The sequence below is a fragment of the Panulirus ornatus genome, chromosome 9 (assembly GCF_036320965.1).
Source record: "Panulirus ornatus isolate Po-2019 chromosome 9, ASM3632096v1, whole genome shotgun sequence".
NCBI lineage: Eukaryota > Metazoa > Arthropoda > Malacostraca > Decapoda > Palinuridae > Panulirus > Panulirus ornatus.
Genome location: NC_092232.1, coordinates 12696404 through 12712595, shown reverse-complemented (window position 1 = coordinate 12712595; position 16192 = coordinate 12696404). Strand labels below are relative to the sequence as shown.

General features: G+C 41.0%; 1 protein-coding gene across 6 annotated transcripts in view; it reads right to left on the bottom strand.

Annotated features, from left to right (window-relative positions):
* The window catches only part of LOC139750214 (adenylate cyclase type 1-like), an 836862-nt gene that overhangs the window by 3847 nt on the left and 816823 nt on the right, over positions 1-16192 (bottom strand). For all 6 annotated transcript variants that reach the window (XM_071664687.1, XM_071664693.1, XM_071664690.1 and 3 more), the window contains one exon: positions 11775-11949. In XM_071664687.1, the coding sequence (XP_071520788.1) occupies positions 11775-11949 (175 nt within the window). The remainder of the gene's footprint in view (positions 1-11774; positions 11950-16192) is intronic.

Here is a 16192-nt window from a genome sequence, read left to right as displayed (position 1 = left end):
TTTTCCTAACCTTCAGATGAGCGACTGAACTTTTCATAAGTACATGAAATTAAAGTCTGAAATGCAAATCAGTGTAAGTTCTAAACAACTCCAAATGGCTGCCATTTGTTTGTTGGTTAAAGGACATTTACTGTAATTGATTCATTTGCAAGTAGTTTAAAAGCCTGCAATAGATGGCTATAGTGTTACTTCAGACTCATATAGCGAGCCAATTCACAGGTGTGATTTGCTGAAAAATCATAAAAACTTAAGGTTAAAAAGATATCTTGGCAATGCATCCCCAAAGCATACCACTTACCTTCTATGAGAAGTCAATTCAGAAGCTGTAAGATACTGATGAAACAGTAAAAAAAAAGTTAAGATGATGCCCTCCATTCAACACTCTTTTCTTTATGATTAATTTTCTTTCACTTTCTCTTATTCTCACATCTCTATTTCTGTAAATATCATTTATATGTTTTTCTTTTCTTTCCAGAACTTATTCTTACAATGCTATGCACCTCTGTGACAGTCTTTGTTCATACATCCTTCCAGTGACGACCTATTTGCAATTTCCTTTCACCTAATTCTAATTTCTTATTTACTCTACAAGGTGAACGAGTTTTATACTTGCAGGGCACCATCTCTTGAAAAATTTTTATCACATAGCTTTTAACATTTCTGTAGGTTGTCTGCATTTATCATCTTCATATATTTTTTTTTTTTTTTTTTTTTTTTTATACTTTGTCGCTGTCTCCCGCGTTTGCGAGGTAGCGCAAGGAAACAGACGAAAGAAATGGCCCAACCCCCCCCCCCATACACATGTACATACACACGTCCAGACACGCAAATATACATACCTACACAGCTTTCCATGGTTTACCCCAGACGCTTCACATGCCTTGCTTCAATCCACTGACAGCACGTCAACCCCTGTATACCACATGACTCCAATTCACTCTATTTCTTGCCCTCCTTTCACCCTCCTGCATGTTCAGGCCCCGATCACACAAAATCTTTTTCACTCCATCTTTCCACCTCCAATTTGGTCTCCCTCTTCTCCTCGTTCCCTCCACCTCCGACACATATATATCCTCTTGGTCAATCTCTCCTCACTCATTCTCTCCATGTGCCCAAACCATTTCAAAACACCCTCTTCTGCTCTCTCGACCACGCTCTTTTTATTTCCACACATCTCTCTTACCCTTACGTTACTTACTCGATCAAACCACCTCACACCACACATTGTCCTCAAACATCTCATTTCCAGCACATCCATCCTCCTGCGCACATCTCTATCCATAGCCCACGCCTCGCAACCATACAGCATTGTTGGAACCACTATTCCCTCAAACATACCCATTTTTGCTTTCCGAGATAATGTTCTCGACTTCCACACATTTTTCAAGGCTCCCAAAATTTTCGCCCCCTCCCCCACCCTATGATCCACTTCCGCTTCCATGGTTCCATCCGCTGACAGATCCACTCCCAGATATCTAAAACACTATATATATATATATATATATATATATATATATATATATATATATATATATATATATATATATATATATATATCCCTGGGGACAGGGGAGAAAGAATACTTCCCACGTATTCCCTGCGTGTCGTAGAAGGCGACTAAAAGGGAAGGGAGTGGGGGGCTGGAAATCCTCCCCTCTTTTTTTTTTTTTTTTTTCCCCAAAGAAGGAACAGAGAAGGGGGCCAGATGAGGATATTCCCTCAAAGGCCCAGTCCTCTGTTCTTAACGCTACCTCGCTAATGCAGGAAAAGGCGAATAGTATGAAAGAAAGAAGATATATATATATATATATATATATATATATATATATATATATATATATATATATATATTTTTTTTTTTTTTTTCTTTATACTTTGTTGCTATCTCCCACGTTAGTGAGGAAGCGCAAGGAAACAGACGAAAGAATGGTCCAACCTACCCACATATACATGCATATACATAAAATGCCCATGGACGCACATATACACACAGACATATACATACATACACATGTACATATTCATACATGCTGCCTTTATTCATTCCCATTGCCACCCTGCCAAACATGAAATGGCAACCCCCTCGCCCCGGGTGCGCACAAGGTAGCTCTACGAAAAGGCAACAAAGGCCACATCCGTTCACACTCAGTCTATAGCTGTCATGTGTAATGCACAGAAACCACAGCATGTATGGTGCTGTTGTACAAAGGCAAAGGGGATAAAGGTGAGAGGTAGATAAATTATGAGAGGTAGAAGTTTGTTGAGTATTCCTGAGAAAAAAATATATATATATATATATATATATATATATATATATATATATATATATATATATATATATATATATATATATATATATATTTTTTTTCATACTATTCGCCATTTCCCTCGAGTGAGGTAGCGTTAAGAACAGAGGACTGGGCCTTTGAGGGAGTATCCTCACCTGGCCCTCTTCTCTGTTCCTTCTTTTGGAAAAAAAAAAAAAAAAAAAAAAAAAAACGAGAGGGGAGGATTTCCAGCCCCCCGCTCCCTTCCCTTTTAGTCACCTTCTACGACACGCAGGGAATACGTGGGAAGTATTCTTTCTCCCCTATCCCCAGGGAAAATATATATATATATATATATATATATATATATATATATATATATATATATATATATATTTTTTTTTTTTTTTTTTATACTTTGTCGCTGTCTCCCGCGTTTGCGAGGTAGCGCAAGGAAACAGACGAAAGAAATGGCCCAACCCCCCCCCCATACACATGTACATACACACGTCCACACACGCAAATATACATACCTACACAGCTTTCCATGGTTTACCCCAGACGCTTCACATGCCTTGATTCACTCCACTGACAGCACGTCAACCCCTGTATACCACATCGCTCCAATTCACTCTATTCCTTGCCCTCCTTACACCCTCCTGCATGTTCAGGCCCCGATCACACAAAATCTTTTTCACTCCATCTTTCCACCTCCAATTTGGTCTCCCTCTTCTCCTCGTTCCCTCCACCTCCGACACATATATCCTCTTGGTCAATCTTTCCTCACTCATTCTCTCCATGTGACCAAACCATTTCAAAACACCCTCTTCTGCTCTCTCAACCACGCTCTTTTTATTTCCACACATCTCTCTTACCCTTACGTTACTTACTCGATCAAACCACCTCACACCACACATTGTCCTCAAACATCTCATTTGCAGCACATCCATCCTCCTGCGCACAACTCTATCCATAGCCCACGCCTCGCAACCATACAACATTGTTGGAACCACTATTCCTTCAAACATACCCATTTTTGCTTTCCGAGATACTGTTCTCGACTTCCACACATTTTTCAAGGCTCCCAAAATTTTCGCCCCCTCCCCCACCCTATGATCCACTTCCGCTTCCATGGTTCCATCCGCTGACAGATCCACTCCCAGATATCTAAAACACTTCACTTCCTCCAGTTTTTCTCCATTCAAACTCACCTCCCAATTGACTTGACCCTCAACCCTACTGTACCTAATAACCTTGCTCTTATTCACATTTACTCTTAACTTTCTTCTTCCACACACTTTACCAAACTCAGTCACCAGCTTCTGCAGTTTCTCACATGAATCAGCCACCAGCGCTGTATCATCAGCGAACAACAACTGACTCACTTCCCAAGCTCTCTCATCCCCAACAGACTTCATACTTGCCCCTCTTTCCAGGACTCTTGCATTTACCTCCCTAACAACCCCATCCATAAACAAATTAAACAACCATGGAGACATCACACACCCCTGCCGCAAACCTACATTCACTGAGAACCAATCACTTTCCTCTCTTCCTACACGTACACATGCCTTACATCCTCGATAAAAACTTTTCACTGCTTCTAACATATATATATATATATATATATATATATATAAATATATATATATATATATATATATTCCTGGTAAATTATATGGGAGGGTATTGATTGAGAGGGTGAAGGCATGTACAGAGCATCAGATTGAGGAAGAGCAGCGTGGTTTCAGAAGTGGTAGAGGATGTGTGGATCAGGTGTTTGCTTTGAAGAATGTATGTGAGAAATACTTAGAAAAGCAAATGGATTTGTATGTAGCATTTATGGATCTGGAGAAGGCATATGATAGAGTTGATAGAGATGCTTTGTGGAAGGTATTAAGAATATATGGTGTGGGAGGAAAGTTGTTAGAAGCAGTGAAAAGTTTTTATCGAGGATGTAAGGCATGTGTACATGTAGGAAGAGAGGAAAGTGATTGGTTCTCAGTGAATGTAGGTTTGCGGCAGGAGTGTGTGATGTCTCCATGGTTGTTTAATTTGTTTATGGATGGGGTTGTTAGGGAGGTAAATGCAAGAGTTTTGGAAAGAGGGGCAAGTATGAAGTCTGTTGGGGATGAGAGAGCTTGGGAAGTGAGTCAGTTGTTGTTCGCTGATGATACAGCGCTGGTGGCTGATTCATGTGAGAAACTGCAGAAGCTGGTGACTGAGTTTGGTAAAGTGTGTGGAAGAAGAAAGTTAAGAGTAAATGTGAATAAGAGCAAGGTTATTAGGTACAGTAGGGTTGAGGGTCAAGTCAATTGGGAGGTGAGTTTGAATGGAGAAAAACTGGAGGAAGTGAAGTGTTTTAGATATCTGGGAGTGGATCTGGCAGCGTATGGAACCATGGAAGCGGAAGTGGATCATAGGGTGGGGGAGGGGGCGAAAATTCTGGGGGCCTTGAAGAATGTGTGGAAGTCGAGAACATTATCTCGGAAAGCAAAAATGGGTATGTTTGAAGGAATAGTGGTTCCAACAATGTTGTATGGTTGCGAGGCGTGGGCTATGGATAGAGTTGTGCGCAGGAGGATGGATGTGCTGGAAATGAGATGTTTGAGGACAATGTGTGGTGTGAGGTGGTTTGATCGAGTGAGTAACGTAAGGGTAAGAGAGATGTGTGGAAATAAAAAGAGCGTGGTTGAGAGAGCAGAAGAGGGTGTTTTGAAGTGGTTTGGGCACATGGAGAGGATGAGTGAGGAAAGATTGACCAAGAGGATATATGTGTCAGAGGTGGAGGGAGCAAGGAGAAGAGGGAGACCAAATTGGAGGTGGAAAGATGGAGTGAAAAAGATTTTGTGTGATCGGGGCCTGAACATGCAGGAGGGTGAAAGGAGGGCAAGGAATAGAGTGAATTGGAGCGATGTGGTATACCGGGGTTGACGTGCTGTCAGTGGATTGAATCAAGGCATGTGAAGCGTCTGGGGTAAACCATGGAAAGCTGTGTAGGTATGTATATTTGCGTGTGTGGACGTATGTATATACATGTGTATGGGGGGGTTGGGCCATTTCTTTCGTCTGTTTCCTTGCGCTACCTCGCAAACGCGGGAGACAGCGACAAAGTATAATAAAAAATATAATATATATATATATATATATATATATATATATATATATATATATATATATATATATTCATTTATTTATTTATTTTGCTTTGTCGCTGTCTCCTGCGTTTGCGAGGTAGTGCAAGGAAACAGACGAAAGAAATGGGCAACCCACCCCCATACACATGTATATACATACACGTCCAGACACGCAAATATACATACCTATACATCTCAATGTACACATATATATACACACACAGACACATACATATATACCCATGCACACAATTCACACTGCCTTTATTCATTCCCATCGCCACCTCGCCACACATGGAATACCCTCCCCCTCCCCCCTCATGTGTGCGAGGTAGCACTAGGAAAAGACAACATAGGCCCCATTCGTTCACACTCAGTCTCTAGCTGTCATGCAATAATGCCTGAAACCACAGCTCCTTTTCCTCATTCAGGCCCCACACAACTTTCCATGGTTTACCCCAGACGCTTCACATGCCCTGATTCAATACACTGACAGCACGTCAACCCCGGTATACCACATCAATCCAATTCACTCTATTCCTTGCCCTCCTTTCACCCTCCTGCATGTTCAGGCCCCGATCACTCAAAATCTTTTTCACTCCATCTTTCCACCTCCAATTTGGTCTCCCACTTCTCCTCGTTCCCTCCACCTCCGACACATATATCCTCTTGGTCAATCTTTCCTCACTCATTCTCTCCATGTGCCCAAACCATTTCAAAACACCCTCTTCTGCTCTCTCACCCACGCTCTTTTTATTTCCACACATCTCTCTTACCCTTACGTTACTTACTCGATCAAACCACCTCACACCACACATTGTCGTCAAACAACTCATTTTCAGCACATCCATCCTCCTGCGCACAACTCTATCCATAGCCCATGCCTCGTAACTATACAACTTTGTTGGAACCACTATTCCTTCAAACATACCCATTTTTGCTTTCCGAGATAATGTTCTCGACTTCCACACATTCTTCAAGGCTCCCAGGATTTTCGCCCCCTCCCCCACAATATGATCCACTTCCACTTACATGGTTCCATCCGCTGCCAGATCCACTCCCAGATATCTAAAAGACTTTACTTCCTCCAGTTTTTCTCCATTCAAACTTACCTCCCAATTGACTTGACCCTCAACCCTACTGTACCTAATAATATATATATATATATATATATATATATTCCCTAAATACATCCCATTCCTCCCCCACTCCCCTTACTTCCATTGTTCTCACCTTTTTCCATTCTGTACTCAGTCTCTCCTGGTACTTCCTCACACAAGTCTCCTTCCCAAGCTCACTTACTCTCACCACCCTCTTCACCCCAACATTCACTCTTCTTTTCTGAAAACCCATACAAATCTTCACCTTAGCCTCCACAAGATAATGATCAGACATCCCTCCAGTTGCATCTCTCAGCACATTAACATTCAAAAGTCTCTCTTTCGCGCACCTGTCAATTAACACGTAATCCAATAACCTTCTCTGGCCATCTCTCCTACTTACATACGTATACTTACGTATATCTCGCTTTTTAAACCAGGTATTCCCAATCACTAGTCCTTTTTCAGCACATAAATCTACAAGCTCTTCACCATTTCCATTTACAACACTGAACACCCCATGTATACCAATTATTCCCTCAACTGCCACATTACTCACCTTTGCATTCAAATCACCCATCACTACAACCCGGTCTCGTGCATCAAAAACACTAACACATTCATTCAGCTGCTCCCAAAACACTTGCCTCTCATGATCTTTCATCTCATGCCCAGGTGCATATGTACCAATAATCACCCATCTCTCTCCATCAACTTTCAGTTTTACCCATATTAATCGAGAATTTACTTTCTTACATTCTATCACATACTCCCACAACTCCTGTTTCAGGAGTACTGCTACTCCTTCCCTTGTTCTTGTCCCCTCACTAACCCCTGACTTTACTCCCAAGACATTCCCAAACCACTCTTCCCCTTTACACTTGAGCTTTGTTTCACTCAGAGCCAAAACATCCAGTGATGGATTGTGCAAAAGATGCTTGTGGCATGAGAAGAGTGGGAGGTGGGTTGATTAGAAAGGGTAGTGAGTGGTGGGATGAAGAAGTAAGAGTATTAGTGAAAGAGAAGAGAGAGGCATTTGGACGATTTTTGCAGGGAAAAAATGCAATTGAGTGGGAGATGTATAAAAGAGACTGGAGGACAAGAGAAAGGTGCAAGAGGTGAAAAAGAGGGCAAATGAGAGTTGGGGTGAGAGAGTATCATTAAATTTTAGGGAGAATAAAAAGATGTTCTGGAAGAAGGTAAATAAAGTGCGTAAGACAAGGGAGCAAATGGGAACTTCAGTGAAGGCGCAAATGGGGAGGTGATAACAAGTAGTGGTGATGTGAGAAGGAGATGGAGTGAGTATTTTGAAGGTTTGTTGAATGTGTTTGATGATAGAGTGGCAGATATAGGGTGTTTTGGTCGAGGTGGTGTGCAAAGTGAGAGGGTTAGGGAAAATGATTTGGTAAACAGAGAAGAGGTAGTAAAAGCTTTGCGGAAGATGAAAGCCGGCAAGGCAGCAGGTTTGGATGGTATTGCAGTGGAATTTATTAAAAAAAGGGGTGACTGGTTGGTAAGGTTATTTAATGTATGTATGACTCATGGTGAGGTGCCTGAGGATTGGCGGAATGCGTGCATAGTGCCATTGTACAAAAGCAAAGGGGATAAGAGTGAGTGCTCAAATTACAGAGGTATAAGTTTGTTGAGTATTCCTGGTAAATTATATGGGAGGGTATTGATTGAGAGGGTGAAGGCATGTACAGAGCATCAGATTGAGGAAGAGCAGTGTGGTTTCAGAAGTGGTAGAGGATGCGTGGATCAGGTGTTTGCTTTGAAGAATGTATGTGAGAAATACTGGAGAAGGCATATGATAGAGTTGATAGAGATGCTCTGTGGAAGGTATTAAGAATATATGGTGTCGGAGGCAAGTTGTTAGAAGCAGTGAAAAGTTTTTATCGAGGATGTAAGGCATGTGTACGTGTAGGAAGAGAGGAAAGTGATTGGTTCTCAGTGAATGTAGGTTTGCGGCAGGGGTGTGTGATGTCTCCATGGTTGTTTAATTTGTTTATGGATGGGGTTGTTAGGGAGGTGAATGCAAGAGTTTTGGAAAGAGGGGCAAGTATGAAGTCTGTTGTGGATGAGAGAGATTGGGAAGTGAGTCAGTTGTTGTTCGCTGATGATACAGTGCTGGTGGCTGATTCATGTGAGAAACTGCAGAAGCTGGTGACTGAGTTTGGTAAAGTATGTGAAAGAAGAAAGTTAAGAGTAAATGTGAATAAGAGCAAGGTTATTAGGTACTGTAGGGTTGAGGGTCAAGTCAATTGGGAGGTAAGTTTGAATGGAGAAAAACTGGAGGAAGTAAAGTGTTTTAGATATCTGGGAGTGGATCTGGCAGCGGATGGAACCATGGAAGTGGAAGTGAATCATAGGGTGGGGGAGGGGGCGAAAATCCTGGGAGCCTTGAAGAATGTGTGGAAGTCGAGAACATTATCTCGGAAAGCAAAAATGGGTATGTTTGAAGGAATAGTAGTTCCAACAATGTTGTATGGTTGCGATGCGTGGCCTATGGATAGAGTTGTGCGCAGGAGGGTGGATGTGCTGGAAATGAGATGTTTGAGGACAATGTGTGGTGTGAGGTGGTTTGATCGATTAAGTAATGTAAGGGTAAGAGAGATGTGTGGAAATAAAAAGAGCGTGGTTGAGAGAGCAGAAGAGGGTGTTTTGAAATGGTTTGGGCACATGGAGAGAATGAGTGAGGAAAGATTGACCAAGAGGATATATGTGTCGGAGGTGGAGGGAACGAGGAGAAGTGGGAGACCAAATTGGAGGTGGAAAGATGGAGTGAAAAAGATTTTGTGTGATCAGGGCCTGAACATGCAGGAGGGTGAAAGGAGGGCAAGGAATAGAGTGAATTGGATCGATGTGGTATACCGGGGTTGACGTGCTGTCAGTGGATTGAATCAGGGCATGTGAAGTGTCTGGGGTAAACCATGGAAAGTAGTGTGGGGCCTGGATGTGGAAAGGGAGCTGTGGTTTCGGGCATTATTGTATGACAGCTAGAGACTGAGTGTGAACGAATGGGGCCTTTGTTGTCTTTTCCTAGTGCTACCTCGCACACATGAGGGGGGAGGGGGATGGTATTCCATGTGTGGCGAGGTGGCGATGGGAATGAATAAAGGCAGACAGTGTGAATTGTGTGCATGGGTATATATGTATGTGTCTGTGTGTGTATATATATGAGTACACTGAGATGTATAGGTATGTATATTTGCGTGTGTGGACGTGTATGTATATACATTGTGTATGGGGGTGGGTTGGGCCATTTCTTTCGTCTGTTTCCTTGCGCTACCTAGCAAACGTGGGAGACAGCGACAAAGCAAAATAAATAATAAATAAATAAATAAATATATATATATATATATATATATATATATATATATATATATATATATATATATATATATATATATATATATATATATTTTTTTTTTTTTTTTTTGCTTTGTCGCTGTCTCCCGCGTTTGCGAGGTAGCGCAAGGAAACAGACGAAAGAAATGGCCCAACCCACCCTCATACACATGCCTTGATTCAATCCACTGACAGCACGTCAACCCCGGTATACCACATCGCTCCAATTCACTCTATTCTTTGCCCTCCTTTCACCCTCCTGCATGTTCAGGCCCCGATCACACAAAATCTTTTTCACTCCATCTTTCCACCTCCAATTTGGTCTCCCTCTTCTCCTCGTTCCCTCCACCTCCGGCACATATATCCTCTTGGTCAATCTTTCCTCACTCATTCTCTCCATGTGACCAAACCATTTCAAAACACCCTCTTCTGCTCTCTCAACCACGCTCTTTTTATTTCCACACATCTCTCTTACCCCTACGTTACTTACTCGATCAAACCACCTCACACCACACATTGTCCTCAAATATCTCATTTCCAGCACATCCATCCTCCTGCGCACAACTCTATCCATAGTCCACGCCTCGCAACCATACAACATTGTTGGAACCACTATTCCTTCAAACATACCACCCATTTTTGCTTTCCGAGATAATGTTCTCGACTTCCACACATTCTTCAAGGCTCCCAGAATTTTTGCCCCCTCCCCCACCCTATGATCCACTTCCGCTTCCATGGTTCCATCCGCTGCCAGATCCACTCCCAGATATCTAAAACACTTCACTTCCTCCAGTTTTTCTCCATTCAAACTCACCTCCCAATTGAATTGACCCTCAACCCTACTGTACCTAATATATATATATATATATATATATATATATATATATATATATATATATATATATATATATATATATATATATATATATATATATCATTATTATTATACTATACTATGTATAATAATATAAAAAGAAAAAATGAGTGGATGGCTCTTCCTTTGTTTGTTTCCTTGTGCTACCCTGCTAATGCGTGATACTGAGATTAAATATGATAAAAAAGTATATATATATCCTAGCCTAAGCCAGATTCCCAATTCATCAACCAGCCCTACGGGAGATTGAACAGCTGGATGATCTGTGGACATATTGCCGTGACCAGGATTCAAACTTATGTGGACTTTAACTTCGGACAGCCAACGAATACATCACAGTCAGAAAAGCTAACTGCTACACTACACTACACTGCACTACACTACACTACATTCTGATTCCTCAGGCCAACAACAATAAGATTACATAAAAAAAATCGCTTTTCAAAAGCATGGTAATGATATCATATTTTCACTATCAAATTAGATTCCACTGCCTTCATTCTTTTATCACCAAAGAAAAACTTGAGCAGTCTCCTACCATCTTTCTTCTAACATGTAGGTAAATGATGCAAGGAGGGTCCTGTTGAATCCTATAATTTCCAGAAAATAGCTTGGCCAAAAATTTAGCACAACTTCAACTCCACACCATTCTGACCAATCAACATTCCATACATATTTGTGAACACATAACATAAAGTCATGATCCTACAATCCAGTTCTAGGTTTTAGGACCAATGACATAATTTGTTTGTACTGTTTACAAGTAGGTAGTCATATCAGCTGGTAATCTAGGCTCAATTTAAGAGTCATTTCATGTTGCAAATTCCTCTTCTTTATCAAAGGGATTTTAAATGTGTACCTGACAAATTAAGATAGCTGTGGTCCCCACCATCCGTAAAGTTTTAGGGTAAGATGCCCAAAATCAAAGAACCCAACAAAATACATTCAAACAAATATAAAACCACAATAGTAAATGACAGTACCATAATTCATGATCTAATCAATAGTGATTAATAAATGCAATGTAATCTCTAATAAAAGTACCAACCTTCAGCATCAGTAAGTCCAGCATCATTCATCATGGACACTTGTTCCAGAGCTGGGTCATCTGTGGTGTATCCTGTACTCTCCTGGTCTAGTAATGGCTCAGAGGCAGCACCATCGTCATCCTCGCTCCACTCAGATTGACTTGTCTCACCACCGTCACCACCACCACTCTGAGACTTAAGATATGAATAAAAGGTAACATTACCTTTACATGTCTGAATAAGATTTCTGACTAGAGAAATAAATCTGTGTATAACTCAAAAACAAAATAATGATGACTTTTATGCCACGTGACACTTGCTATGAGGCAACTGCAGTTACATTTTATTCAAAGCATCTATCACCTGCCCTCCTGTCAGGCAGTTCCCCAAAAAGCTATCTAGCATACGTCAGCAAGAGAAAGAACTTATGACAAATGTGTCTTGAACAGCAGTGCAAAATTCTACTCAGAGACAAAATAATAGTTTGCTAAGCTGCTATTTCCATCTTATCATCACTGAAATCGTAATGCTGATGCAAGGTTGTCTTAGCATCAGAGAGTAAGATAATCAACTGCAGTAAAAACTAAACTTTCTCACAATATCAATGCCTTATCCTGTACTCTCCTGGTCTAGTAATGGGTCAGAGGCAGCACCATCATCATCCTCGCTCCACTCAGATTGACTTGTCTCACCACCATTTTTTGGTGATGCATGTTTTGTGAAGTGATATGAATAGTTTTCTTTTTACTTATCCAAGATGTGAACTTGAGTACTGCAGTTCCAAAAATCAAATTTCTGAGACATTTTAAGCATTCAAGTCTCTAAAATTTATCTTAGAAAACTGGATCATCCCCTTCACAATGATGGATAAGAATACTACCATACCCTCAATAGGGTCCTTGTTACCTGCTGAGAAGAGGAAAAGGTGCTCAGCACCGACAACAACTGAGGTAAAGCGTTATTGTTTACTGTAATAAGCAAATATGTTCTTTTCCTTTATATCATACGTGTTCACTGTTTCCTGTGTTAGCATAGCAGAACCAGTAACAGATACTCATAGCCATTCTCTGGCCATCATGTGTAATGCATTGAAATCACAGGCCCCTATCTACAGCTAGGTCCTAAAGACCTTTCTGTGGTTTCACCTAGCTGCTTCATATGCTCTGGTTCACTCAATTGAAAGGATGATGCATTTATGTACACAAGATGAAATAATTTTCATGTACTTTATAAAATTATTCAACAAGATTCATCAGTTTATTACATAATCTATCTTTAGCCACCTACTAATCTCTCCCAAACTGGTTTTAACAACCCATAATATAGGCAAGAAAAAAATCAAACATCTAATAATCTGAAACATCTTTGTCTATTTTTTCTATACCCATATTGTTGGCTATTTATCTGCCTACACCTACAAGCTTTCAAACTCTCTCCTCTCTCATGTCTATCCCAATGACATTACTAGACAGGTTTTTCACTTCTCCAACATTCATGAACTCTTTACCTTGTCTTTTTCCCCCCTTTCATCAATCTTGCAATAATTCAATTAAGGCCCAGCCATGATATGAACTTTCATCTAAAACTGGAACCTCCAACATAGAAAAAAAATCACCATATATATTATTATCATTATTATAATTTTTTTTCTTCTTTTATACTTTGTTGCTGTCTCCCGCATTAGCGTGGTAGCACTAGGAAACAGACGAAAGAATGACCCAATTCACCTACATATACATGTATATACATATACATCCAGACACGCACATATATATACCTATACATTTCAATGTATACATATATATATATATACATACACAGACATATACATACATATACTTTCTTTCATACTATTCGCCATTTCCCGCATCAGCAAGGTAGCGTTACGAACAGAGGACTGGGCTTTGAGGGAATATCTTCACCTGGCCCCCTTCTCTGTTCCTTCTTTTGGAAAATTAAAAAAAAATGAGAGGGGAGGATTTCCAGCCACCCGCTCCATCCCCTTTTAGTCGCCTTCTACGACATGCAGGGAATACGTGGGAAGTATTCTTTCTCCCCTATCCCCAGGGATAACATACATATACACATGTACATATTCATACTTGCTGCCTTTATTCATTCATATCACCATCCCGCCACACGTGAAATAGCATCCCCCTCCCCCTGTGAGGTAGCGCTAGGAAAAGACAAAAGGCCACATCTGTTCACACTCAGTCTCTAGCTGTCATGTGTAATGCACCAAAACCACAGCTCCCTTTCCACATCCAAGCCCCGCAAAACTTTCCATTGTTTACCCTAGACGCTTCACATGCCCTGATTCAATCCACTGACAGCATGTCAACCCCGGTATACCAAATCATTCCAATTCACACTATTCCTTGCATGCCTTTCACCCTCCTGTATGTTCAGGCCCCGATCATTCAAAATCTTTTTCACTCCATCCTTCCACCTCCAATTTGGTCTCCCACTTCTCCTTGTTCCCTCCACCTCTGACACATATATCCTCCTTGTCAATCTTTCCTCACTCACTCTCTCCATGTGACCAAACCATTTCAATACACCCTCCTCTGTTCTCTCAACCACACTCTTTCTATTACCACACATCTCTCTTACCCTTTCATTACTTACTCGATCAAATCACCTCACACCACATATTGTCCTCAAACATCTCATTTCCAACACATCCACCCTCCTCCGCACAACCTTACCTATATCCCATGCCTCTCAACCATATAACATTGTTGGGACCACTATTCCTTCAAACATAGTCGTTTTTGCTCCCTGAGATAATGTTCTCGCCTTCCACACATTATTCAACGCTCCCAGAACCTTCGCCCCCTCCCCCACCCTGTGATTCACTTCCGCTTCCATGGTTCCAATTGCTGCCAAATCCACTCCCAGATATCTAAAGCATTTCACTTCCTCCAGTTTTTCTCTTTACACTTACCTCCCAATTGACTTGTCCCTCAATCCTACTGTACCTAATAACGTTGCTCTTATTCACATTTACTCTCAGCTTTCTTCTTTCACACACTTCCAAACTCATTCACTAGCTTTTGCAGTTTCTCACCCAAATCAGCCACCAACACTGTATCATCAGCGAACAACAACTGAATCACTTCCTAAGCCCTATCATTCATAACAGACTGCATACTTGCCACTCCCTCCAAAACTCTTCCATTCACCTCCCAGACAAATTAAACAACCATGGAGACATCACGCATCCCTAAAACAAACAGACATTCATTGGGAAGCACTCACTTTCCTCTCTTTCTACTTGTACACATGCTTTACATCTTTGATAAAGACTTTGCTGCTAGCAAGTTACCTCCCACACCATATACTCTTAATACCTTCCACAGAGCATCTCTATCAACTCTATCATATGCCTTCTCCAGATCCATAAATGCCATATACAAATCCATCTGTTTTTCTAAGTATTTCTCACATACATTCTATTTCTCACATACATTCTTCAAAGCAAACACCTGATCCACACATCCTCTACCACTTCTGAAACCACACTGCTCTTCCCCAATCTCATGCTCTGTACATGCCTTGACCCTCTCAATCAATAACCTCCCATATAATTTCCCAGGAATACTCAACAAACTTATACCTCTGTAATTTGAACACTCACCTTTATCCCCTTTGCTTTTGTACAATGGCACTATGCATGTATTCTGCCAATCCTCAGGCACTTCACCATGAACCATACATACATTAAATATCCTAACCAACCAGTCAACAACATAGTCTCCCTCTTTTTTTTATTCCACAGCAATACCATCCAAACCCGCTGCCTTGCTGGCTTTCATCTTCTGCAAGGCTTTCAAAACCCCTTCTCTGTTTACCAAATCATTCTTCCAGACCCTCTCACTTTGCACACCCCCTTGACCAAAACACCCTATGTCTGCCACTCTATCATCAAACACATTCAACAAACCTTCAAAATATTCACTCTATCTCTCTCTCACTTCACCACTACTTGTTATTACCTCCCCATTTGCCCCTTTCATTGATGTTCCAATTTGTTCTCTTGTCTTACGCACTATATTTACCTCCTTCTAAAATATCTTTTTATTCTTCTTAAAATATAATGATACTCTCTCACCCCAACTATAATTTGCCCTCTTTGCACCTTTCTCTTGACCTCCTTCCTCTTTCTTTTATACACCTCCCAGTCTTTTGCACTATTTCCCTGCAAAAAGTGTCCAAATGCCTCTCTCTTCTCTTTCACTAACAATCTTACTTCTTCATCCCACTACTCACTACCCTTTCCAATCTGCCAACCTCCCACCTTCCTCATGCCACAGGCATCTTTTGCGCAAGCCATCACTGCTTCCCTAAATACATCCCATTCCTCCCCAATTCCCCTTACATCATTTGCTCTCACCTTTTTCCATTCTGCACTCAATCTCTCCTGGTATTTCCTCAC